A 25,830-nucleotide genomic window follows, 5' to 3' on the forward strand; every position below is an offset into this window, starting at 1 on the left:
GTGTTTTATTGTCATATGTCCCAGATAGAACAATGACTTTACTTGCAGCAGCACACCAGAACATGTAAACATAGTACTCGGCAAACAGTTCAGTAAACGAGAAAAAAGTTTCAGTGTGTGTAAAAAAAAAACTCACAAATGCACATATATCTATATCATATGCATATATATCATATATGATATATACGTGAATATATATCTATATATGACACATATGTGTGTATGATATATACACGTGTATTTGTGAGGATGTCACAAAAAATAAACAATAATAGTTTGATTTAAATATCTCTGAATATAACTGTTATTCCCAGCATGAAACTCTCTAGCTCTGCTCCCCTCGTTGGCACAATTGTTTTCGTTTCTAACGCGGGCAGGTTATGTTTTAGGAGCGTGACCGTCCCGTTATGTTTCGCGGCGAGGTCAGCAAATGGGTGCGTTTACTCCAGAAGTCATGTGCTGGGATTGGTGTTAACGGAGAAAGGAAAGGAAGGGGAGGAGACTGAGATCTATTGCACTGAGCGTCGACAGCAAAGTCCAAGGAAGAGAGGCTCGTCCCCTCAAACTGCACAAGTTTTCCTTCTGCACACTTGGGCCAGAGTCTGCGACAAACTACCGGGCAGGGACCGAGAGGGCTGAGGCCAGTGTCTGTTTGTGACGGTACGTTATTGCAAGTGTGAGTAGCGCTCCCAACCTAACGGTGCAGACTTGTGCAAGCGACGGCATTTCAGCAGCGCACATTGAGTATGTGTTTATAAATAGTCACAGAGTCTTGTAGGGTGCAAACAGGCTCTTCAGCCCAACATGTCCCATCTACACTAGTCCCACCTGCCTGCGTTTCGCCCGTATCCCTCCAAACCTGTATCTGTCTAAATGTCTCTTAAACGTTCTAAATGTGAGGTTATCCACTTTGGTGGCAAAAACAGGAAAGTAGATTATTATCTGAATGGTGGCCGATTAGGAAAGGGGGAGATACAACGAGACCTGGGTGTCATGGTACACCAGTCATTAAAAGTAGGCATGCAGGTGCAGCAGGCAGTGAAGAAGGGGAATGGTATGTTAGCATTCATAGCAAAAGGATTTGAGTATAGGAGCAGGGGGGTTCTACTGCAGTTGTACAGGGTCTTGGTGAGACCACACCTGGAGTATTGCGTGCAGTTTTGGTCTCCTAATCTGAGGAAAGACATTCTTGCCATAGAGGGAGTACAGAGAAGGTTCACCAGACTGATTCCTGGGATGTCAGGACTTTCATATGAAGAAAGACTGGATAGACTCGGTTTGTACTCGCTAGAATTTAGAAGATTGAGGGGGGATCTTATAGAAACGTACAAAATTCTTAAGGGGTTGGACAGGCTAGATGCAGGAAGATTGTTCCCGATGTTGGGGAAGTCCAGAACAAGGGGTCACAGTTTAAGGATAAAGGGGAAATCTTTTAGGACCGAGATGAGGAATACTTTTTTCACACAGAGAGTGGTGAATCTGTGGAATTCTCTCCCGCAGAAGGTAGTTGAGGCCAGTTCATTGGCTATATTTAAGAGGGAGTTAGATGTGGCCCTTGTGGCTAAAGGGATCAGGGGGTATGGAGAGAAGGCAGGTACAGGATACTGAGTTGGATGATCAGCCATGATCATATTGAATGGCGGTGCAGGCTCGAAGGGCCGAATGGCCTACTCCTGCACCTATTTTCTATGTTTCTATGTTCTGATAGCACCTGCCTCAACTACCTCCTCTGGCAGCTTGTTCAATACACCCACCACCTATTGTGTGGAAAAAGTCACCCCTCAGGTTCCCATTAAATCTTTCCCTATTTCACCTTAAACTTTTATTCAGAACAAAACAAAAGATTGTGCAAAAACTCTTTTGTACATTCTCAGTGTCTATGCGTCTTAAACCCCTGTCTCACGGTGCGAGTCGACCCACGAGTGATCCTGAGTTTAAAACAAATCAAACTTGTGGTAATCACGTAGAATTAACGTAGCGGGAACGTCGGAACTCGTAACGCTAACGGCAGGTACTCGGGTAACGTGTTAACTCGTGAAAATCTTTCAACGTGATGAAATATTTCCACGAGTCAAATTTACTCTTGAAGGAAAAATGTTAAACTTTTAAACTTGTTGTAAGAACGTAGTAGCCCTTGAGTTTACCGTAGTGACTCGTGAGTCTACCGCGGGCACTCTTTAACTCAGTGGGACAGGCAGCATCTCTGGAGAGAAGGAATGGGTGATGGGATGACGTTTCCAAATTTTTGCTGCGTCTTTGTGTTACTCCAGCACTGTGTGTTCACTTTTTGTCAACCAGCATCTGCCCTTTCTTGTGTATGACATTATTTGTATCCGTGGCAGTTGATTGTCGCTCCCTTCAGTTTCCCAGGGTGTCGGGACGGGACTGGAGTTTGGAGGGAAAGGTGGGGGGGAGGGGTATGATAGGGGAGTGGGGGGAGGCCTGCAGCTTGCCGCCTTCGCTCTTGTCAGCCGCTTTGGCCCTCATGTTGATAAACAGCAATACAAGTTTCCAAAGGTGATGGAAAGACTAGGTGCTGAGAGTTCTCTTATACCTGCATTAAGGAGGCATTTAAACACACCTGAGCAATTACAAACACCTGTGAAGCCATGCGTCCCAAACATTATGGTGCCCTGAAATGGGGGGTTTATGTATAAACACTGCTGTGATTTCTACATGGTGAAATGGTATAAAAATTTATAAAAATGGTATATCATATCATATCTATCTATCTATCATATCTATCTATATACTTTTAAAACTCTGTGTGTGTGTGTGTGTGTGTGTGTGTGTGTGTGTGTGTGTGTGTGTGTCATTTTGCATATGAAACGTATCTCCACAAAACCAGACGCTAAAACGCGGAGATTTTTACAATTTCGGTAGGGATTTAACTTATGGGCCGGTGCTTCTTTGCTGTCAACGTTCGTTCCTGGGCGAACGCATCTTGCCTTAGCGGCTTTAAAGGGCTGTTGTCAGCTGGCAGTTATCAACGGCTGCGGGCGTCGCGAGGCCGAGTTACGTCAACACCCCCCCACCCCCGACGCGCGCTGGCATTTGGTTCTCTGACTCCTTCTCGAACGAGCAAGTTCTGCAGATCCGGACAGGCGAGATCCTGGGGAGGTGAAGAGGGGGAGAGGGAGGATTGAGGGAGAGGAGGGAATGGGGAGGTGAGGAGGGAGAGTGTGGGAATAGAGGGAGAGGAGTCGGAGTGATAGGGAGTGGGGAATAGATGGACTTCCCCCACCCCTCTCCCCTCCCCCTCCCTCCCCACTCTTCCCCCTCTCTCCCCTACCTCATCTCCCCCTCTCTCCCCCCCCATACCCCTCTCCCCCTCTATCCACACTCTTCCTCCTCTCTCCCCCCCATACCCCTCTCCCCCTCCCTCCTCCCCTTCACCCCTTCCCTCCACCACATCCCCTCCCCATCCTCCTCCTTCCCCCCCCCTCTCCCCCTCCCTTCCCCCCTCCCCCCTTCCTTTCCCCCCTCTCTCTTCTCCCCCTCTCTCTTCTCCCCCTCTCTCTTCTCCCCCTCTCTCTTCTCCCCCTCTCTCTTCTCCCCATCTCTCTCTCTTCTCCCCATCTCTCTCTCTTCTCCCCATCTCTCTCTCTTCTCCCCATCTCTCTCTCTCGTCCCCATCTCTCTCTCCCCATCTCTCTCTCTTCTCCCCATCTCTCTCTCTCCTCCCCATCTCTCTCTCCTCCCATCTCTCTCTCTCTCTCTCCTCCCATCTCTCTCTCTCTCTCCCATCTCTCTCTCTCTCTCCCATCTCTCTCTCCTCCCATCTCTCTCACCCCCCATCTCTCTCACCCCTCCCTCTCCTCCTCCCCTCCACCCTCTCTCCCTCTGTCTCTTGCCCTTCTGTCTCTGCCCCTTTCTGTCTCTCCCCATTCTCTCTCTCCTCTCACTCTCTAACCCCCCCCCCCCCCTCCTCCCTCTCTAGACATGCCTGTGAGTTGGGGGCTATGCGTCAGTGGATAGGGTGGTTATGGGGTAAAAGGAGCAAATTAATAATATATAATATCAAGGGGGGTAGTTAGCGTGTGTGCGGGGGAGTAGTTAGTGTGTGTGATGATGCAGTGCTCTCCTCCCCTCCCCCCATTCTCATCCCCCTCTCTCTCCCTTCCCCCTCCTCCCCCTCCCCACTAGTGTGTGTGGGGCTACATGCCGCCCCCCCTGCCCGCCCCCCTCGCAACCGCACGATGGGGGAACAATTGGTCTTGGTCTAGTATCTGCACTTGGTCTAGTATCTATTAAAACTCTGTGTGTTTGTGTGTGTGTGTGTGGGGGGGTCATTTTGCATGTGAAACGTATCTCCTCAAACCAGATGCTGAAACGGGAAAATTTTTAGATATTTCAGTAGAGATTTTCCTTGCGAGTTTAGAAATCCACTCCTCTGTACCATTGGTACATTATTTTCCTGGCTTTTTAATTAAAATTGTTGACCAATCTGACCTTTTTTTTAAATCTGACCGCTGCCCAACTGCCGACGTTACAATAACAGTGAATTTTTTACATCTTCTGGTAGAAAATTTCCTTATGATATCAAAAAATCCAATCCTCTATCAATTTGGACGAATATTTCCAGAGATATTTACTAAAATTTGTCACCAAACTGACATTAAAAAAAAAAAATATTAAGGTTGCCCAGCTGCTGATCTCACAATGCCTTTGCACCTGGCCCAACTGCTTCCCGGCCTGGCCCCCCAACCTGCCAATTTGTTGATTCCATTTTTTTTCATTGAATTGAATTATTTCTCACTTAACATCACTAATCCTTAACATTAACTTTTAATTTCATAAAAAGTTAAAAATAAATACATTTGCTGTGTGTGTGTGTGGTGTGTGGGGGGGGGGGGCCTCTCAGGTTGGGGGGGGGGGGCTTTTGTGCATGACACGCGGACGCTTCATTTCCAGAACATTCTGAACGCGTGACGCACGGTTGCATTTCCCTCTCCCCCCCCCTCCCCCTCCCCCCCTCTCCCCTCCCCCTCCCCCCCCTCTCCCCTCCCCCTCCCCCCCCTCCCCTCCCCCTCTCCCCTCAATAAACTAAACTGTTAACCGCTACCCTTTCTTTTCCCTGCCCCGACAGACAATGAGTGATCGTGCCTATGTTCTGGTCTCCGCACTCAGCGAGACGCAGGGCATTCCACAAAGATGTGCAGACGTTATCAGGGAGCATTTCGATGTCGCCACCATGGAAGAATTCCTGAAGAACAAGGAGCAGCTTGAAAATAAAATCAAGGCTATTTTCATGTGGGAGTTTTGTCCCGTCGTAGATGAGAAGCTTCTCCGCTCGCTCCCTGCCCTGAAGGTGATCGTGAACAATGCCGTCGGTGTGGACCACTATGACCTGCCTTTGATCTTCAGTTTTGGGGTGAAGGTGGCCAACACTCCTTCTGTGGTGGACGTTGCCACTGCAGACATGGGCATGGCTCTGCTGTTGGCATCCGCCAGGAATGTATTGGAAGGTAGGTTGGCGATTCACCGTGTTTCTGCCGAATGTGCAATAACCGGGAGGGCAGCACGGTGGTGCAGCGGTAGAGTTGCTGCCTCACCGCGCCAGAGTTTGTATGTTCCCCCTGTGACTTGCTTGGGTTTTCTCTGGGTGCTCCGGTTTTCCCCCACGTTTGTAGGTTATTTGGCTTGGTTTTGATATAAATTGTCCCTAGTGTGAGTAGGATAGTTTTAGGGTGCGGGGATCGGTGGACTCTGTGGGCCGAAGGGCCAGTGTCCACGCTGTATCTCTAAAGTCTACCCCAAACCTATTCTGATATTGTGTGAAGGAGAACTCAAGGGGTGGTATAACATAGATGTTTTGTTTAGTTTAGAGACACAACATGAGAATGGGGTTGAGAGGGAAAGACAAATCTGCCACGATTAAATAGCGGAGTAGACTTGATGGACCTAGAACTTATGAAATCAGGTCATAAGTGATAGGACTAGAAGTAGGCCATTCGGCCCATCAAGTCTACTCAGCCATTCAATCATGGATGATCTATCTCTCCCTCCTAAGCACGTTCTCCTGCCCTCTCCTCATAACCGATGACGCCTGTACTAATCAAGATGTATCTGTCTCTACCTTAAAAATATGGCCTCCACAGCCTTCTCCGCATCCACTCTATCCAACCCTTTCATTATTCTGTAAGTTTCAATAAGGTCCCTCCTCATTCTTCTAAACTCCAGTGAGTACAGGTCCAGTGCTGACAAACGCTCATCATGGGTTAACCTGCTCATTTCTGGGATCATTCTCGTAAACCTCCTCTAGACTCTCTACAGAGCCAGAACATCCTTCCTCAAATATGTTGCCCAGAATTGCTCACAATATTCCAAATGTGGCCTTACCCGCGCCTTATGGAGCCTCAGCATTACATCCCTACTTTTGTATACGAGCCTTCTTGAAGTAAATGCTAGCATTGAGTTTGCTTTAGAAATAGATTGTGTTTATCTGGTACATCTGTTGTGTTGGAAAGGATGAAGAACAAAGCTTTTCACTGTACCTCACTGACAATAATCAACCTAAATAATGACCAAAGAACCTGTTTCCACACCTTAAACGAAACATCTATGTTATACAGTGCCCTCCATAATGTTTGGACAAAGACCCATCATTTATTTATTTGCCTCTACTCCACAATTTGAGATTTGTACAGGTGCACAACCTTTTATCCGAAAGCCTTGGGACCAGACACTTTTCGTAATTCAGAATTTGTCGGTCTTCGGAATGGACATTTTTTAGCGTAGATTTTAATGGCTGGCTCAGTGGTAGAGTGCTCGGCTCATATCCGCAAGGTCGCGAGTTTGCGCCTTGATCCCGGCAGTAAACTCGGTCGCGTGTTTGAGTCTTCAATGTAGTTTTTTCTTGTTAATAAATGTTTGTATGAAATGCAGTGTAGGAGAGGTGTACTGACTGTGTGGGCAGAACTTTGGAAGTGATTGCCCACCAGTCTAAAAAGCCGCTGTGTCTCCCTGTCCCTGGGATAGCAGGGGGCGATAAAACAGCACAATACCCCCCCTCCCCCTCCAACTCCAGAGGAATCCGCTCCCCAATGGGCCGCTACGGCGACAAGTGGCAGTATGCCCACAGCCCGAGCTGCGCCCCCTCATCCGCCACCCCAAGAACAAGACGTACCTTGCACACCATCAGCTTCTGCCCCTACGTGTTCCTCTGGAGTTGGAGCGGGGCTGGAGTTGCTGCTGGCCGTGGGTCTCTGGGATCTCCGTGCTTGCAATGGTCCTGACGTCTCCGGCCACCCCCCTGGACTGGAGCTGAGACTGGAAACTGTACCGCCCTTGCCCCCTCCCTCTGCAACTGCAAACAACCCCACTCTCCTGCAAGGGCGGTACAGTTCCCGGAGGATGGCAGGTGGCCGGAGACGTCAAGACCAACAGGAACCCGCTCCCCGATGGGCCCCTACGACGCCCCGAGCTGCGCCCCGTCATCCGCAACCCAGGTTCCTCTGTAGTTGGAGCGGGGCTGGGCTGGGCTGCTGTTGGCTGTGGGTCTCTGGGATCTCCGTGCTTGCAGTGGGCCTGGGGGTCGGTGTCCCGATGAGGGGGCGCAGCTCGGGAAACGGCTTCTGGTGGTCCTGACGTCTCCGGCCAGTTTGCAGTTTTGCTCTGGAGTTGGAACGGGGCTGGGCTGCTGCTGGCTGTGGGTCTCTGGGATCTCCGTGCTTGCAGTGGGCCTGGGGGTCGGTGTCCCGTTGGTCCTGCTGCAATCGCCGACGCAGTGCAAAGCCCCCGCGCCGGTGCAATGGGCGGGGAGCTGGAGAGGGGAGGGAAGGGGTCACACACATGGCCGGGAAGCAGAGGGGTGTAGGTGGGGTGAAACTGAAGCGAGCGACAATCTGCTGCTGCCTGCCCCGCTGAGTTAAAAAGTTCCCACGCAAGACTCACGAAACACTGTGTATCGTGAGTCTACCGTGGGAACTTTTTAACTCAGCGGACAGGCAGCAGCATATTGTCAATTATTAACCCTCCCGCGCAATATACCCTCACCTTCTCTTTTATGAATGGGGATTTAGTTCCCCTTTCTTCGAGGACCGACCGAGGTTTCGCTGTCACCTCTGCAGGCCGCCCTCGGTGAACGTTTTCAAGGACCTTTCTTCAAGGACCGAAAAAATGGCCGCTATTCAGAGGTTTTCGTTATTTGGATCTTCGGATAAAAGGTTGTGCACCTGTACTAGAAAAAAAATCACATATGGTTAAAGTGCACATTGTCAGATTTTGATAAAGGCCATTTTTATACATTTGGTTTCACCATGTAGAAATTACAGCAGTGTTTATGTTTACAGTGACTGTTTGAAGTCTGTGATTCATGGACATCACCAGTTGCTGGGTGTCCTCTCTGGTGATGCTCTGCCAGGCCTGTATTGCAGCCATCTTTAGCTTATGCTTGTTTTGGGGGCTAGTCCCCTTCAGTTTTCTCTTCAGCATATAAAAGGCATGCTCATTTGGGTTCAGATCGAGTGATTGACTTGACCACTCAAGCATTTACCATTTTTTAGCTTTGAAAAACTCTGTTGCATAAGTAGTATGTTTGGGATCATTGTCTTGCTGTAGAATGAACTGCCGGCCAATGAGTTTTGGGGCATTTGTTTGAACTTGAGCCGATAGGATGTGTCGATACACTTCAGAATTCATTATGCTACTACCATCAGCAGTTGTATCATCAATGAAGATAAGTGAGCTAGTACCTTCAGCAGCCATACATGCCCAGGCCATAACACCCCCACCACCGTGTTTCACAGATGAGGTGGTATGCTTTGGATCTTGGGCAGTTCCTTCTCTCCTCCATACTTTGCTCTTGCCATCACTCTGATATGTTAATCTTCGTCTCATCTGTCTACAAGACCTCTTTCCAGAACTGTGGTTGCTCTTGTAAGTACTTCTTGGCAAACTGTAACCTGGCCATCCTATTTTTACGGCTAACCAGTGGTTTGCATCTCGCAGTGTAGCCTCTGTATTTCTGTTCATGAAGTCTTCTGCGGACAGTGGTCATTGACAACTCCACACCTGACTCCTGAAGAGTGTTTCTGATCTGTTGGACAGGTGTTTGGGGATTTTTCTTTATTACAGAGAGAATTATTCTGTCATCAGCTGTGGAGGTCTTCCTTGGCCTGCCAGTCCCTTTGCGATTAGTAAGCTCACCAGCAGGGCCGGCCTTAGGAGGTGCGGGGCCCAATTGGGAAAATTTTTAGTTGAAATATAAATAAATAATTATAAATGAGTCGCGTGTCGTGAGTAACATGACAATTCGGGGGAGAGTTCCTTTCACAGCGTGTGGGGAGTCTAGCCAAGGGTAAAGTTGCGAGGAGGGAATGAGCGTTGAGAAGGATGGGGGTCGGGTTCATGCCAGTAACACTCACTCACCGCTGCGGGCACCACCGCATTGTGGCTGCTTCCCATCAGCTGCTAGCAATGAGGGATAGACTTGGCTATACCTCAGTACAGCAACATTGTTCTTGATGTTGCTGTACTGAGGGATAACAAAGTCTATCCTTCTTGGCTAACAACCTAACATTCGGCCTCCAATATGCAGGTACATTTTCCAGCAATGTCACAAAATTTTGAGATTCTAAAAATCAAGTCTGCAATTTTATCTAACTCGGAAATTGAAGATAAACAAAAGCTGGAGTAGCTCAGCAGGACAGGCAGTGCAGCGACTCTGGAGAGAAGACCCTTCTTCAGACTGAACTGAACTCTCGTCGGTGAGAGTACTTGTGATTGTCTGAAGAAGGGTCTCGACCAGAAACACAACCTTCTCCCCAGAGCCCCTGCCCATCCCGCTGAGCCACCACAGACAGGGAGTTGAAGGAAGACACAGGGGGGTCCACCTTCAACTTCAGAGCCATACAAAAAACACAGAGTGCTGGAGAAACTCAGCGGGCAAGGCAGCACCCGCGGAGGGAACATATCACTTATCAGGAGCCGCCACGGGCCAGGACTCTTCCCCCACCCTCCCCCCCAACAGAAAGGAACCGCAGATGCAGCCATCATCGCAAAACGTCGAAGAAAGAACTGTAGATGCTTGAAAATCGAAGGTAGACAAAAATGCTGGAGAAACTCAGCGGGTGTAAGGCAGCATCTATGGAGCGAAGGAAATAGCCGGGTCTGAAGAAGGGTTTCGACCCGAAACGTTGCATATTTCCTTCGCTACATAGATGCTGCCTCACCCGCTAAGTTTCTCCAGCACTTTTGTCTACCGCAAAACGTCAATGATTCCGGGAATGCCGAGAGAGCAAGAGAGCGAGGTGGGGAACGGGAGAGAGAGAGAGAGAGCGCACGGGAGAGATAGAGCGCACGGGAGAGAGAGGGAGGGAGAGAGCGAGACAGAGAGACACAATGTGGGTGGTAGGTAAATTGAATGACTGCTGCAGACCAAGAAGAAGTTCTCACTCATGATCAAAGATCTCACAGCGGAGCTATAAGATCTTTGCTCATGATGGTGAGTTTTAAGAAATTCAATGTGTCATTATTGCATCAATCTACATTCCTCAGTAAAATGTGATTATGTTTTGAAGAAGTGTTAATGACGCCGCGTGAATTGTATTCAAAGGAACGCAGCGTCATTAATACTTCTTCTAAAACACAATTACACATTTACTGAGGAATGCGGATCCATGCATTGATGACGCATTGGATAACGACTTGTTAACACAAGTGCTACAGTCGTTAACACATCGTTTGTGCCTGATAGTCGTACAGCGCCTGTATTCCATGTACAAAACCATGTAAGTTTTGTAAAAAAATCCGTATGGCGAATGTGTTTTTTTCATCTTTATTTAACAAAGTGAATTTGTATTTCCATATGAAATACGGAAAATTAACGCGGGGCTCCCCTTGGGCGCGGGTCCCTATTTGGAAAAATCAGTCCAATCGGCCTAGGGCCGGCCCTGCTCACCAGTGCTCTCTTTCTTCTTAATGATGTTCCAAACAGTTGATTTTAGTAAGCCTAAGGTTTGGCTGATGTCTCTAACAGTTTTATTCTTGTTTCTCAGTCTCATAATGGATTCTTTGAATTTCATTGGGACAATTTTGGTCCTCATGTTGATAAACAGCAAGAAACATTTCCAAAGGTGAAGGAAAGACTGGAGGAAAGACTAGGTGCTGAGAGCTCTCTTATACCTGCATTAGGGAGGCATTTAAACACACCTGAGCAATTACAAATGCCTGTGAAGCCAGGTGTCCCAAACATTATGGTGTCCTGAAATGGGGGGGGGGGGGCTATGTATAAACACAGATGCAGAGAAGATTTATGAGGATGTTGCCAGGATTCAAGGGCTTGAGCTCTAGGGAGAGGTTGAACAGGCATGGACTCTATTCCTTAGAGCGCAGGAGGATGAGAGGTGACCTTACAGAAGTGATTTGATGCTGACATTTCTTCTGACAGAGAATTATCTGCAGGTACAATCGCGACGTTCAAGAGGAATTTGGACAATGACATGGATAGGACGGGTTTAGCGGGTTATCGGCAGGTAAGTGGGACTAGTGTAGGTGGGACATGTTGGTCGGTGTGGGCAAGTTGGTCGGTGTGGGCAAGTTGGTCGGTGTGGGCAAGTTGGTCAGTGTGAGCAAGTTGGGCTGAAAAGCCAGTTTCCACGCTCTATGACTCTTTGAACATAGTGCCCAAAACTGGACACAAAACTCATACTCCCACTCTCAAAATTCCGAAGAGAACAAAATCAAGATTTTTGTCCCTTGCACTCACTAGACGCTCTGAGACTGGATTCAACTTTCCCCATAGAACCATAGACTCATATGGATGTGGAAACAGGCCCTTTGGCCCATCTTGCCCACACATGTCCCAACCACACTAGTCCCACCTGCCAGCGTTTTGTCCATATCCCTCCAAACATGTCCTATCCATGTACCTGTCTAATTGCTTCTTAAACGTTGGGATAGTCCCTGCCTCAACTACCTCCTCTGGCTGCTTGTTCCATACACCCACCACCCTTTGTGTGGAAAAAGTTACCCATCAGATTCCTATTAAATCTTTTCCCCTTCACCTTTTCCTCTTCACCTTTATAACTGTTAGGTTACAGGATTGCAACGTTACCAAATATTACAGCCTTTCCGATCAACTTTAATGGAGTGGAAGTGACCGGAGCGACTCTTGGTATCATTGGAATGGGAAGGATCGGTTACAAAGTTGCTCAGAGAGCCAGAGGATTTGATATGAAAATCCTGTACCACAACAGGAATAGGAGGTAGGATTACTGAGTAGCATTGTCCCAACACCCCCTCCCTTGACACTGGCCAGGGACCTCGACAGTCCTTTCAGGTTGGGCCGAGGTTCACTTGCTGTAATGTAACCCATCAGGAAGGCTGGCTCCGTCCTGGGGGCGGAGTTGGATTCACGGGAGGTGGTCTTGGAGGGGACGATGCTCCTCAAACTGCGGAGCATCCTGGACAACACAGCTCACCCCCTCCACGGCACACTGGTCAACCTGAGGAGCACCTTCAGCAACAGACTCTTTCCACCAAGATGCAGCACAGAACGCCATAGGAGATCCTTCTTCCCTGTGGCTATCAAACTCCTGTACAACTCCTCCCCCTTCTGTCGTGGGGTAGACTGAGACTGAGACTAACTTCCCCCTCCCCCTCCCTAAACTTTGCATGTCCCCAATACTTTCCATTCGTCATGTTTCATGTATTTTGTGTTTTATGACTGTTGGCAGATCAATATCCCTCCTGGGATAAATAAAGTAGTATTGTATCGTAAGGGTGAAACAGACTGTGAGCTAAAATGGAGTTATCAGCAAAATTAGCAGCACTGCATCTCGAACCCTGTTTCGGAAAACAAGTAGATGTTTTGGAACAAAGCTCAGGCTAATTGCAAAGGACCAGTGGATCATGAGGCCACCTGCTAGGTCTGTGTGGCGTGTGTGTGGCATGTGTGTGCGTGCGCCCTGCGCCAGTGCCTGTCCAATCGTTTAAGAAATTTATAATGTTTCTATAAGATATCCTCTCATCCTTTTAATTCCAGTGTTTTTATCTATGTTTAGACCAGAGGATGAGGAGAAGTTGGTCGGTGCACGCTACTGTGTGAAGCTTGGCGATCTCCTCCAGGAGTCTGACTTTGTGATGGTGGTGGTGAATCTGACTCCTCAAACCCGCAAATTTATCGGGGAAAAAGAACTTTGCCAAATGAAGCCCTCTGCTACTCTGATCAATATTTCTCGAGGTAGGTGTAGAATACAAAATTAATTAATCAACAACATCTCTTTTGAGAAGCAAGGAGAGGGAAGAATTAGAAACATAGAAACATAGAAAATAGGTGCAGGAGTAGGCCATTCGGCCCTTCGAGCCTGCACCGCCATTCAATATGATCATGGCTGATCATCCAACTCAGTATCCTGTACCTGCCTTCTCTCCATACCCCCTGATCCCTTTAGCCACAAGGGCCACATCTAACTCCCTCTTAAATATAGCCAATGAACTGGCCTCAACTACCTTCTGCGGGAGAGAATTCCACAGATTCACCACTCTCCGTGTGAAAAAGTTTTCCTCATCTCGGTCCTAAAAGATTTCCCCTTATCCTTAAACTGTGACCCCTTGTTCTGGACTTCTCCAACATCGGGAACAATCTTCCTGCATCTAGCCTGTCCAGCCCCTTAAGAATTTTGTATGTTTCTATAAGATCCCCCCTCAATCTTCTAAATTCTAGCGAGTACAAACCGAGTCTATCCAGTCTTTCTTCATATGAAAGTCCTGACATCCCAGGAATCAGTCTGGTGAACCTTCTCTGTACTCCCTCTATGGCAAGAATGTCTTTCCTCAGATTAGGAGACCAAAACTGTACGCAATACTCCAGGTGTGGTCTCACCAAGACCCTGTACAACTGCAGTAGAACCTCCCTGCTCCTATACTCAAATCCTTTTGCTATTTCATGTTTCTCTTCACCCCTTACAACGCTGTGTACGACAGAGATCGCAACTTCTGCTGAAGTGTGGATGGCCGTTGGCTCACTAGAAGCTCATCTGCCCTTTGACCGGTCTTGTTTTTGGTCCTGCTGGGGGTCCACAGTCCCCTCCTCACCCGGCAAACCAGGTGGGGGAGACGGTTTAGTCGCCGACTATCCGACCATGGAGCGGGTAGCACGGGTTTACATGGTACCTGTGGTGGGGGGAACTCCCCTCGACCTGACCTCCAGAATACAAAAACAGCCATGAAATAAGCTGAGGCACTATCAGGCTCTGGTCAGGCCGCATTTGGAGTATTGTGAGCAATTTTGGGCACCATATCTGAGGAAAGATGTGCTGGCACTGGAGAGGGTCCGAGAACAATCCCAGGAAATGAGCGGGTTAACATATGATGAGCGTTTGTCGGCACTGGTGTGGGCGCTGATCAACTGGACTCTGACAACTTCCATTCATTTTCCAGACACACTTTATTTACTTGTGCACTAGGAGAGATCATGGTCCGAATTCCTGTACTAATCTGAAATTCCAAGCGGAACAGTCAACATTTTGTACAGATTTTGACCCTTGAAATTGTGTGCACTTTCTAATTTTTTTATCATCAATAACAATACGTTCTCAAAACAATAATATACAAATGTAACAACACTAATACAAGTGAACCTACATGCTATTTAATCCTTTATTTAATTTTCAATATCAAGAGCCTTGTCATGTGCGCCAAGGAAGACCCTCCCCGAAACATTGGGGTACGTCAATGAATACCCATCAGGGACATAGATGTGCATCAACGAATGCCTAAAGGTTGATGTGCTGTACAGCTGTCCCAACCGTTGTCAGACTGTAGTTTCCACACATAAGAGTCATAGAGTAATACAGTGTGGAAACAGGCCCTTCGGCCCAACTCGCCCACACCGGCCAACAATGTCCCAGCTACACTAGTCCCACCTGCCTGCGCTTGGTCCATAACCCTCCAAACCTGTCCTATCCATGTACCTGTGCAACTGTTTCTTAAATATTGGGATAGTCCCAGTCTCAACTACCTCCTCTGGCAGCTTGTTCCATACACCCACCACCCTCTGTGTGAAAAAGTTACCCCTCGGATTCCTATTAAATCTTTTCACCTTCACCTTGAACCTATGTCCCCTGGTCCACGATTCCCCTACTCTGGGAAAGAGACTTTGTGCATCTACCCGATCTATTCTTCTTATGATTTTGTATACCTCTATAAGATCACCCCTCATCCTCCTATGCTCCATGGAATGGAGACAATAGACAATAGGTGCAGGAGTAGGCCATCCAGCCCTTCGAGCCAGCACCACCATTCAATGCGATCATGGCTGATCATCCCCAATCAGTACCCCATTCCTGCCTTCTCCCCATATTCCCTGACCGCTATTTTCAAGAGCCCTATCTAGCTCTCTCTTGAAAGCATCCAGAGAACCTGCCTTCACCGCAGGCAGAGCATTCCACAGACCCAGACTACTCAACCTCTCCCTATAGCTCACACCCTCTAGTCCTGGCAACATCCTCGTAAATCTTTTATGAATCCTTTCTGAACACTTTCCCCCCCTCACTCCCCCCTTTTGTCCCGCAAAGGACAACATAAAGTTTTGCTAGAGTTCGATAGCACAGACGTTCTGGAGCTCAGTAGCGATTATGTCCGGGGTGGTGGCTGGTTTGTTGGATCATGATGGAAAGTGTTGTTCTCTGAACTACCACTCCACAGAGTGGTTTTAAGCATGAGATTAAAAATAATGCGACAACCAGTAGGAACAAAGCCCCCAATGCCACTGTATGATAGAGCTGCCCCGACTCCCAGCAGGGATTGAAGTTGGCTAAAGTGCCCCAGGGTAAAGAAGGGCTTTGGTGTAGTTCCCTCCCAATCTTCTTGACCTTGTCCGCCTCCTGCTGGACATGTGCGGCCAAGTCAGCGATCTTCTCCAGGAGTCTGATTTCATGATGGTGGTGGTAAATCTGACTCCTCAAACCTGCAAACTCATCGGCGCGGGGGGAAATAACTTTGCCAAATGAAGCCCTCCACTACTCTGATCAATATTTCTGGTGGTCGGTGAGACATGATGTTGCAGAATACAAAAAAAGCCATGAAATGCTGAGGCGCTGGTCAGTTGATGAGTTGGGTTAACCTTTGATGAGCGTTTGTCGGCACTGGGCCTGTCCTTCTGGAGTTAAAAGAATGAGGGGGGACCTCATTGGAACATACAGAATAGTGAAAGGCTTGGTGGATGTGGAGCGGATGTTTCCACTAGTGGGAGAGTCTAGGACTAGCCTTCGAATTAAAGGACGTTCTTTTCGGAAGGAGATGAGGAGAAATTTCTTTAGTCAGAGGGTGTTGAATCTGTGTAATTCTTTGCCGCAGAAGGCTGTGGAGGCAAAGTCAGTGGATATTTTTAAGGCAGAGATAGATAAATTAGTACAGGTGTCAGAGGTTATGGGGAGAAGGCAGGAGAATGGGGTTAGGAGGGAGAGATAGATCAGCCATGATTGAATGGCATAGTAGACTTGATGGGCCGAATGACCTAATTCCGCTCATATTACTTATGACCTAATGAGTATTGCAGACAACCGTGAATTTTCATCTGCAAAAAAAAATCATAAATCTGCATGTTTCTAAGATGTGTGAGGGAATGGGAAATCCCGGGGGAAAAAAACCCCACACGGCAACTGGGAGAACGCATAAACTTCGTACAGACAGCGCTCGTAGTCGGGATCCAACCGGGGTCACTGGCGCTGTGAGGCCGCAGCTCTGAAATAAAATGAGAAAATGATGGAAATAATCAGTAGAAACAAGGAACTGCAGATGCTGGTTTTTTTTTTTAAAAGGACGCAAAGTGCTGGAATAACTCGGCAGGTCAGGATGCATCTCTGGAGAACATGAACTGGTGACGTTTTGGGTCAGGACCCTTTCTTCAGACAAGTAGTCAGCAGGTAGCATCTGTGGAATGAGAAACAATTCTGATACGGGACCTTGCAATATAATTGCAGATGAGAAAAAGGGCGGCCCGGTGGTGCAGCGGTAGAGTTGCTGCCTCACGGCGCCAGAGACCCGGGTTTGATCCTGACTACAGGTGCTGTCTGTAAGGAGTTTGTACGTTCTCCCTGTGACCGCGTGGGTTTTCTCCAGGTGCTCCGGTTTCCTCCCACACTCTAGAGATGTTCAGGTTTGTTGGTTAATTAGCTTCAGTAAAATTGTAAATCGCCTCTAGTGTGTAGAATAGTGCTCGTGTACGGGGATCGCTGGTCGGCGCGGACTCGGTGGGCCTGAGGGCTCGTTTCCGCGCTGTATCTCTAAAGTCAAAAGGAAATAAATCAAGTTAGTATTCAGTGGTAGAGAGGGAATGTGGAAAGAATAATTAGATACAGGGACTATCTCTGATAGTTTAGTTTATTTTACTGTCACGTGTACTTAGATACAGTGCAAAACTTTTTTGTTGTGTGCTATCCAGTTAAAGGAAAGACAAATCATGATTACAATCAAGGTGTCCACAATGTACAGATGCAGGATAAAGGGAATAACGTTTATTGCAAGGTAAAGCCCGAGGAAAGATAGTCCAAGGGTCTCCAATGAAGGAGACGGTAGGTCAGGACTGCTCTCTGGTTGTTGATAGGATGATTCAGTTGCCTGATAACAGCTGGGAAGAAACTGTCCCTGAATCTGGAGGTGTGCGATTTCATGCTTCTGTACCTCGTGCCCGATGGGAGAAGAGGGAGAGTCCAGGGTGAGACTCGGCCTTGATTATGCTGCTGGCCTTGCCGAGGCAGCGTGAAATGTAGATGGAGTCAATGGAAGGAAGGTTGGTTTGTGTGATGGGCTGGGCTGCGTCCTCAATTCTCTGTAATTTCTTGGGGTCTTGAAAGGAGCTGTTCCCAAACCAAGCCGTGAAGCAGCCCCAGCTCAAATGGGTGGGATCTCGTGCAGGACAGAGGCACGTGAGAGGCTAGATGTTGGTATGGAGGGTGGTGTGGGAAAGGTTAGGGGACAGAATAGGCAGGTGAAATGCGGAGAGCGAGGAAGGAGGATTGGTTTAAACTGCACGTATTTTAATGCAAGGGGCCTGACGGGTAAGGCAGATGAGCTTAGGGCACGGATAGGTACAAGCGACGTTGTAGTCAGCTCAATGTTCCGGGGTACAGGAGCTTCAGGAGAGACAGGGGTGATGGAAAAAGAGGAGGGGGGAGTTGCATTGTTGGTTAAGGAGGATGTCATAGCTGTGTTCAGAGGTGACATTACGGACGGTTCGTCTAGTGAGGCTATATGGGTGGAGCTGAGGAACAAGACAGGGATGATCACCTTGTTGGGGGTGTACTACAGACCCCCAAATAGTCAACGGGAATTAGAAGAACAAATGTGCCGGGAGATTGCAGACAGCTGTAGGTCAAATAAGGTTGTTGTAGTCGGGGATTTTAACTTTCCCATTATAGACTGGGAAAATCATAGTGTGAAGGGTTCAGATGGGGTGCAATTCTTCAAAGGTGTTCAGGAGAGTTTTCTCAAGCAGTATGTGGAGGCTCCCACATGTGAGAGGGCAACGCTGGATCTAGTGTTGGGAAATTGGGAAGGGCAAGTTAATGAAGTGTGTGTGGAGGAGCCTTGTGGGACCAGTGACCACAGTTCGATTAGGTTTAAGATAGTTATGGATAGGGACGGAGAGGGTCCACGTGTTAAAATGCTCAACTGGGGTAAGGCCAACTTTGAGAGTATGAGAGAACGTCTCGCTCAAGTTGACTGGAGCAGGTTATTTGAGGGGAGAGGAACATCGGCCAAGTGGGATGTTTTTAGAAGTCTACTGATGAAAGCTCAGGATGTGTACGTCCCCGTTAGAGTGAAGGGCAAAGCAGGCAAATGTATGGAAGCTTGGCTGACAAGGGAAATTGAGACGTTAGTCAAAAACAAGGATGCATGGGACAGGTACAGGCAGCTGGGATCAAGTGCATCCCTGGAGGAGTTTCGGGAACTAAGAAGGAAACAAAAAAAGGAAATCAGAAGGGCAAAGAGGGGCCAGGGGATAGCTCTGGCGGGTAGCATTAAGGACAATCCCCAAAGATTTTATAAATACATAAGGGGGAAAAGGTAACTAGAGAGAGAGTGGGACCTCTCAGGAGTCAAAGCAGTCACCTCTGTGTGGAGCCACAGGAGATGGGCAAGATCCTAAATGAGTATTTCTCCTCTGTATTTACCAAGGAGAAAGACAGTAGGACGGAGGAAATTGGAACAGTCACTGGAAGTGTCTTGAGAGCAGTCAGGGTTACTGTCGAGGAAGTACTGAAGGTACTGTCGTGTATGAAGGTAGACAAATCTCCAGGGCCTGATCAGATATATCCGAGGACATTGTGGGAAACTAGAGAGGAAATTGCGGGAGCCCTGGTTGAAATTTATGAATCGTCCTTAAATACAGGAGAGGTGCCGGAAGACTGGAGGGTGGCAAATGTTGTGCCTCTTTTCAAGAAGGGCTGCAGGGAAAATGCTGGGAACTATAGGCAGGTGAGCTTAACATCTGTAGTTGGTAAGTTAATAGAGAGTATTCTGAGGGATAGGTTATACAGGCACTTGGATGGGCAAGGGCTGATTAGCAATGGTCAGCATGGTTTTGTACGTGGGAGGTCGTGTCTCACAAATCTGATAGATTTTTTTTGAGGACGTGACCAAAAAGGTTGGTGAGGGCAAAGCTGTAGATGTTGTGTACATGGACTTTAGTAAGGCGTTCGACAAGATGCCGCATGGTAGGCTGCTCTGGAAGGTTAGATTGCAAGGGATCCAAGAAGGGATAGCTGAAAGGAAAGCAAATTGGCTCCATGGAAGGAAGCAGAGGGTGATGGTGGAAGGTTGCTTCTCACACTGGAGGCCTGTGACTAGTGGTGTGCCTCAGGGTTCGGTGCTGGGCCCGTTACTGTTTGTCATCTACATCAATGATTTGGATGAGAACACACAGGGTAAGATTAGCTAGTTTGCTGATGATACAAAAGTTATTGGTTTTGCAGATAGTGAAGATGGTTGTGAACGATTGCAGCAGGATCTGGATCGATTGGCCTGGTGGGCGGAGGAATGGTTGATGGAATTTAATACAGAGAAGTGTGTGGTGTTGCATTTTGGTAAATGGTAGGACTCTGGGTTGTGTTGTAGAGCAGAGGGATCTAGGAGTACAAGTGCATGGTTCCTTGAAGGTCGAGTCGCAGGTAGCTAAGGTGGTCAAAATGGCGTTTGGCACTTTGGCCTTCATCAGTCAGAGTATTGAGTATAGAAGTTGGGAGGTCACGTTGTAGTTGTACAAGACATTGGTGAGACCACATTTAGAATATTGTGTTCAGTTCAGGGCACCATGTTATCGGAAAGATATTGTCAAGCTTGAAAGGTTTCAGAAAAGATTTACAAGAATGTTGCCAGGACTAGAGGGTGTGAGCTATAGGGAGAGGTTGAGTAGGCTGGGTCTCTATTCCATGGAGCGCAGGAAGATGAGGGGAGTTCATGAGAGGAATAGATCGGGTAGATGCACAGTCTCTTGCCCAGAGTGGGGGAATCAAGTACCAGAGAACATAGGTTCAAGGTGAAGGGAGAAATATCTCTGTCCGCACTGTGGCCTAACATCGAGGAGTTGGCGGCCTTTGCTGGAGACCGACTTTGACAGCTCCACCGCGGGTGCCTACGGGACTTTAACATCACGGAGTATAAACCAGCAACTGCAGTTCCTTCCTACACGTGAAAGCTAATAGAAACTGTTCTGTTGATGTTGCAAGGTGCGGTGATTGATCAGGATGCTCTGGTACAAGTACTGCAGAAGAGGATAATTCGTGCAGCTGCTTTAGACGTGACTGATCCCGAACCATTGCCCAGGTAATATATTGATACTATCATTACTCCACCTTTGGTAGTTCAATAGTTCTCTCTTATCACATCTACCGAGGTACAGTGAAATTCTTATTTGCATACAGTTCAGTAAATTACTACCATGCATAAGAACAATCCCACATTAAATACAAAGTGTACACTTTATACGGTGGCACAGCGGTAGAGTTGCTGCCTTACAGCGCCAGAGACCTGGGTTCGATCCTGACTATAGGTGCTGTCTGTACAGAGTTTGTACGTTCTCCCCGTGACCCGCGTGGGTTTTCTCCGAGATCTTCGGTCTCCTCCCACACTCCAACGACGTACAGGTTTGTAGATTAATTGGCTTGGTATAATTGTAAATTGTCCCTAGTGCGTGTAGGATAGTGTTAATGTGCGGGGATCGCCGGTCGACGCGGACTCAGTGGACCGAAGGGCCTGTTTCCGCACTGTATCTCTAAACCAAACAAAACTAAAATAGCCCACTGAGACCATATACGGGAATTATTGGCGCCATTTTACGTCCCAGCTGCATTTGGCCTTAAAGGCCCGTTGCAGCCGTCGCCTCTGTCTGGATCTTCCCGTCGCCTCTGTCTGGATCGTCCCTATCATCGCCCGGCCACCTTCGACCCCCCCCCCCCCCCCGGTTTTTCTCACCGGTCCTTTGCTCCCGTGGCCATCGTCGCCGACTACCTACAGCCTCCTCTCCGGTTCTCGGGGACGGGCTCGGCGGCTCCCTCGACCGGTGGGTTACCGGATCCACGGCGGGCGAGTCAGGCCTGTCGATAGACACGAAAAGCTGGAGTAACTCAGCGGGACAAGCAGCATCTCTGGAGAGCAGGAATGGGGGACGTTTCCGGTCAGGACCATTCTTCAGACTGAGAGTCAGGGGAAAGGGAAATGAGAGATATAGACGATGATGTGGGGAGATGAAGAACAATGAATGAAAGACATGTAAAAAAAGTGACGATGATAAAGGAAACAGGCCACTGTTTGCTGCTTGCTAGGTGAGAACAAGAAGCTGGTGCGACTTGAGTGGGGGAGGGATGGAGAGGGAGGGAATGCCAAGGTTACTTAAAGTTAGAGAAATTAATATTAATATCTCTGGGCTGTAAGCTGCCCAAGTGAAATATGAGATGCTGTTCCTCCAATTTGCATTTAGCCTCACTCCGTCAATGGAGGAGGCCTAGGACAGAAAGGTCAGTGTGGGAATAGGAAGGAGAATTAAAGTGTTTAGCAACCGGGAGATCAGGACTGCCGTGCGACCCGACAGTCAATCATCTAACTACAGTCAATAGTGAAAGGCCTGGATAGAATGGATGTGGGGAAGATGTTTCCACCAGTGGGAGAGTCTAGGACCAGACGCCATAGCTTCAGAATTAACTAATGTTCCTTTAGGAAGGAGATGAGGAGCAATTTATTTAGCCAGAGGGTGTTGAATCTGTGAAATTCTTTGCCACAGACGGCTGTGGAGGCTAATAAATAGATATTTAAGGCAAGGACAGTTATTCTTGATTAGTACGGTTGTGGGGAGAAGGCAGGAAAATGGGATTAGGAGACAGAGATCAGCCGTGGTTGAATGGTGGAGTAGACTCGATGCGCCGAATGGCCTAATTCTACTCCTATAACTTGTGAAGTTGAGGGGGGGGACATGAGAGAGGCAAATCAAATTGTGAGGCATAGATAGTGTGAATATTTGGAACCTTTTTCCCTGGATGGAATGACCAAACACTAGATGCCATAGCTTTAAGGTGAGAGGGGAAAAGTGAAGGAGAAGTGCGGGGCAAGTTTTACAGTGAGTGGTGGAAGGGGTGGCGATGGAAGAAGATACGAGTAAGATGCTTTCAGATAAGCACATGGGTATGCAGCGAATGGGGGGGTATAGGGATCATGTATAGGCAGATAAGAGTTGGTCTTGGCATCATGTTCAGCACAGACATTGTGGGCTGAAGGGCCTGTTCCTGTGCTGTACGTTTAGTTTAGAGATACAGTGCAGATACAGGCCCTTCGGCCCACCGAGTCCGCACCAACTAGCGGTCCCCGCACATTAATACTACCCTGCACACACTGGGGACAATTTTTACATTTACACCAAACAAATTAACCTACAAACCTGTACATCTTTGGAGCGTGGGAGGGAACAGGGGTTCTCGGGGGTGGGGGGGAGGGGGTACCCACGCAAGTCATGGGGAGAACGTACAAGCTACGTACAGACAAGCATCCGCAGTCAGGATCGAACTCGGGTCTCTGGCGCTGTAATCAGAATCACACTTTATTCGCCAAGTATGTTTTGCAACGTACGAGGAATTTCATTGGCCAGGTCAGTCATACAATTAAAAGTAACAGATCACTCAAAAACACATTTTAACATGAACATCCACCACAGTGACTCCTACACATTCCTCACTGTGATGGAAGGCGAAATAAAGTTCCCTTAGTTCTTCCTTGGTCGTGGGCCTCGAGCCCCCGTTGACGGAACATCTTGACTCCCGTAGCCGGCGGCGTTCAGGCCCTCTGCGTCGAGGCGTCAGCTCCCGCGCGCTGGACGATCGAACCTCGCGTCGGGGCTGGTCGAACCTTCTGCGACGTTGGAGCTTCTCGACTACCCTCTCCCGACTGCGAGCTTGATGGTAAAGGCCGCGGTGGGAGCGATCCCAGGCAAGGGATCCACTCCGATGTTATGTCCGCGCCCCGCGATAGGGCTCAAAGTCAGTCCGAGGAGGCTTCCAGCTCCATCGATGGAAGGCCGCAGAGCGCTCGGAGAATGTGATCCGAAAATCAATCACATCTCCATGAAGGTAAGAACTTGAAAAAAACATTCCCCCGATCCTCTCCCCCTCCCCCCACATAAAACAAACCGAAGAACATTAAAACAAACTTTTAACACACTAAAAATTAACAAAAAGAATGATAAAACGAACAGACTGCCGGCAGGGCAGCCATCGCCCTGTTCCATAGAAGCAACTCTACCGCTGCGCCACCGTGCTGCCACTAATACCTCTAATGTACCTTTCTCTTGATTTTCCTTCAATAATAGGGATCATCCTTTGCTGCACCTGCCAAATGTCACTCTGACTCCTCATTTTGGTACTGCCACCGACCAGACCACTCTTAAACTGGTGGATAGAATGATTGAAAATGCTTTGGCTGCCATTCACGGGCGTCCAGTTCCCAATGAAGTACTGTTGTCATGATGGATACAGGTTAATTATCATCATCATCGTTAAAAGCTTATAGAAAATAAAAGCTTTGATATTATAGAAATATATCGTGCAGAAGGAAACCACTTGGTCCACAGAGAACACACAAGATTTGCAATATTTAGGCTGTTCTTAATCTTGACCCCCCTACATTTGATCCACATCATTGCCTTACACCACAGATGTAGTTTAGTTTAGTGTATTGTCACAAATACTGAGGTATAGCGAAAAGCTTTTTTTGTTGCGTGCTATCCAGTCAGCAGAAAGACACTACATGATCAGTCTGAAGAAGGGTCTCGACCCAAAACATCATCCATTCCTTCTCTCCAGAGATGCTGCCTGTCCAGCTGAGTTACTCCGGCATTTTGTGTCTACGTGATTACAATCGAACCATTTACAGTGTATGATGAGGGAAGAACATTTAGTGCAAGGTAAAGGCCGATTAAGGATAGTCCGAGGATCACCGATAAGATAGATAGGAGTTCAGGATGCAGTTCAGTCGTTCAGATGTTACACTATAGGACGGACCTTTGGAAAAGAGATGAGGAGGAATATCTTTAGTTTGAGGGTGGTGAATCTGTGGAATTCATTGCCACATTCGGATGAATTACCCCAGCACTTTGTGTCTATTTTACCTATATCATACCTCTGCTTAGAACGGTTGGCTTAACGCTGGATCTACCTTGACCTGTTCCATAGAAGTGTTGAACCTGACTGAATTATCACTACCTCCAATATGCTGTTCCACAACTGACCTTTACACCAGTCCACATTTACACCTGTAACCAGGTCAGAGTTGTTCCCGGCATTCAAAATAACAAACTGCAGATGCTTGAAAATTTGATGAAGGATCCCGGACTTGAAATGTTGACTCTGGTCCAGTCTTCAAGGATGCTGCCTGACCTGCTGAGTCTTGCTACCACTTTCTGTTTCCATATTGTCTATTTTTGGGTTTTCCATATACTGATTACCAATATTATCTTGAAAATGTTAAGAATTTTGAATACCATCTTTTATGGCATGTTCATAGAATGGTTGAAGTGGTCTGTTTAGACACAAGGCAGCAATATCTGAATAAATCTTTATTTCCCTTCTTTCCTTAATAGGATTTTATATTATGAAGGGTCTGTTTTGGGAATTCCTTCCCTCTTCCCATATACGTATTTAGCTCCCCTTCCAGGCAAGTAAAAATTCCTTGTACGGAGATGATCGTAATTTTTATTTTAGTTTATTGTCACGTGTACTGGGGTACAGTGAAAAGCTTTTAAGTCTGAAGAAGGGCCTCGCCCCAAAACATCACCTATTCCTTCGCTCCATAGATGCTGCTTCACCCGCTGAGTTTCTCCAGCATTTTTGTCTACCTTCGGTTTTTCCAGCATCTGCAGATCTTTCTTGAGCAGTGTGCAATCATGATTACAATCGAGCCATCTCCACTGTACAGATACATGATAAAGTGAGAAATGTTGCTGTAGGAGGAGAGATTTAAAAGTGTGTAGAGATTGTAATATGCGATTGTAGATCTGCTTCTGTGGCTAGCATGCAAACAGTCGCCTGGAGTGGGCGCCATCTTGGAAGCTATTAGGTTAGGATTAGGTTTATTGCAACTTGTACAGAGGTACAGTAAAAAGCTTTGTTCTGCACGCTATCCAAACAGATCAGATATTACCATAGGTAGATCCAATCAGTTCAAACTGGAACAAAGGGAAAGATGCAGAGTGCGGTATATAGTTCATAAGTTCATGGTGCAATCATATGCACCAATGACTGCACCATGAAAGTGTCACAGCTGGCGTCCTGGTGCCATCGCAACAACTTGGAGCTCAATGCCCTTAAGACAGTGGAATTGATTGTAGACTTTAGGAGAGCT

General features: G+C 47.7%; 1 protein-coding gene and 1 long non-coding RNA gene across 2 annotated transcripts; one reads left to right on the top strand and one right to left on the bottom strand.

Annotated features, from left to right (window-relative positions):
* The first annotated feature begins 498 nt into the window (after positions 1–498).
* On the top strand, positions 499–25,283 carry LOC116967432 (probable 2-ketogluconate reductase). Its single transcript, XM_033013988.1, has 6 exons — positions 499–676; positions 5,090–5,468; positions 12,038–12,209; positions 13,008–13,186; positions 20,676–20,772; positions 23,801–25,283. Exons 2-6 carry the CDS (start codon positions 5,093–5,095, stop codon positions 23,955–23,957), a joined length of 981 nt encoding a protein of 326 aa, XP_032869879.1. The 5' UTR covers positions 499–676; positions 5,090–5,092; the 3' UTR covers positions 23,958–25,283.
* LOC116967438 lies at positions 12,251–15,915 on the bottom strand. The gene is made up of 3 exons (XR_004410226.1): positions 15,905–15,915; positions 14,996–14,999; positions 12,251–12,303 (listed from the first exon to the last, which is right to left on the bottom strand). It is a non-coding gene; the product is annotated as an uncharacterized LOC116967438 (long non-coding RNA).
* Positions 25,284–25,830: the final 547 nt, after the last annotated feature.

Source organism: Amblyraja radiata, chromosome 2 (assembly GCF_010909765.2).
Source record: "Amblyraja radiata isolate CabotCenter1 chromosome 2, sAmbRad1.1.pri, whole genome shotgun sequence".
Taxonomy (NCBI): domain Eukaryota; kingdom Metazoa; phylum Chordata; class Chondrichthyes; order Rajiformes; family Rajidae; genus Amblyraja; species Amblyraja radiata.

Excerpts from the sequence above, each read along its gene's own strand:
- LOC116967432 (XM_033013988.1), top strand. The coding sequence starts at position 5,093 with ATGAGTGATCGTGCCTATGTTCTGGTCTCCGCACTCAGCGAGACGCAG. Across the intron at positions 12,210-13,007 it reads TACCACAACAGGAATAGGAG|ACCAGAGGATGAGGAGAAGT; the intron begins GTAGGATTACTG and ends ATCTATGTTTAG. Across the intron at positions 13,187-20,675 it reads TCTGATCAATATTTCTCGAG|GTGCGGTGATTGATCAGGAT; the intron begins GTAGGTGTAGAA and ends TGATGTTGCAAG.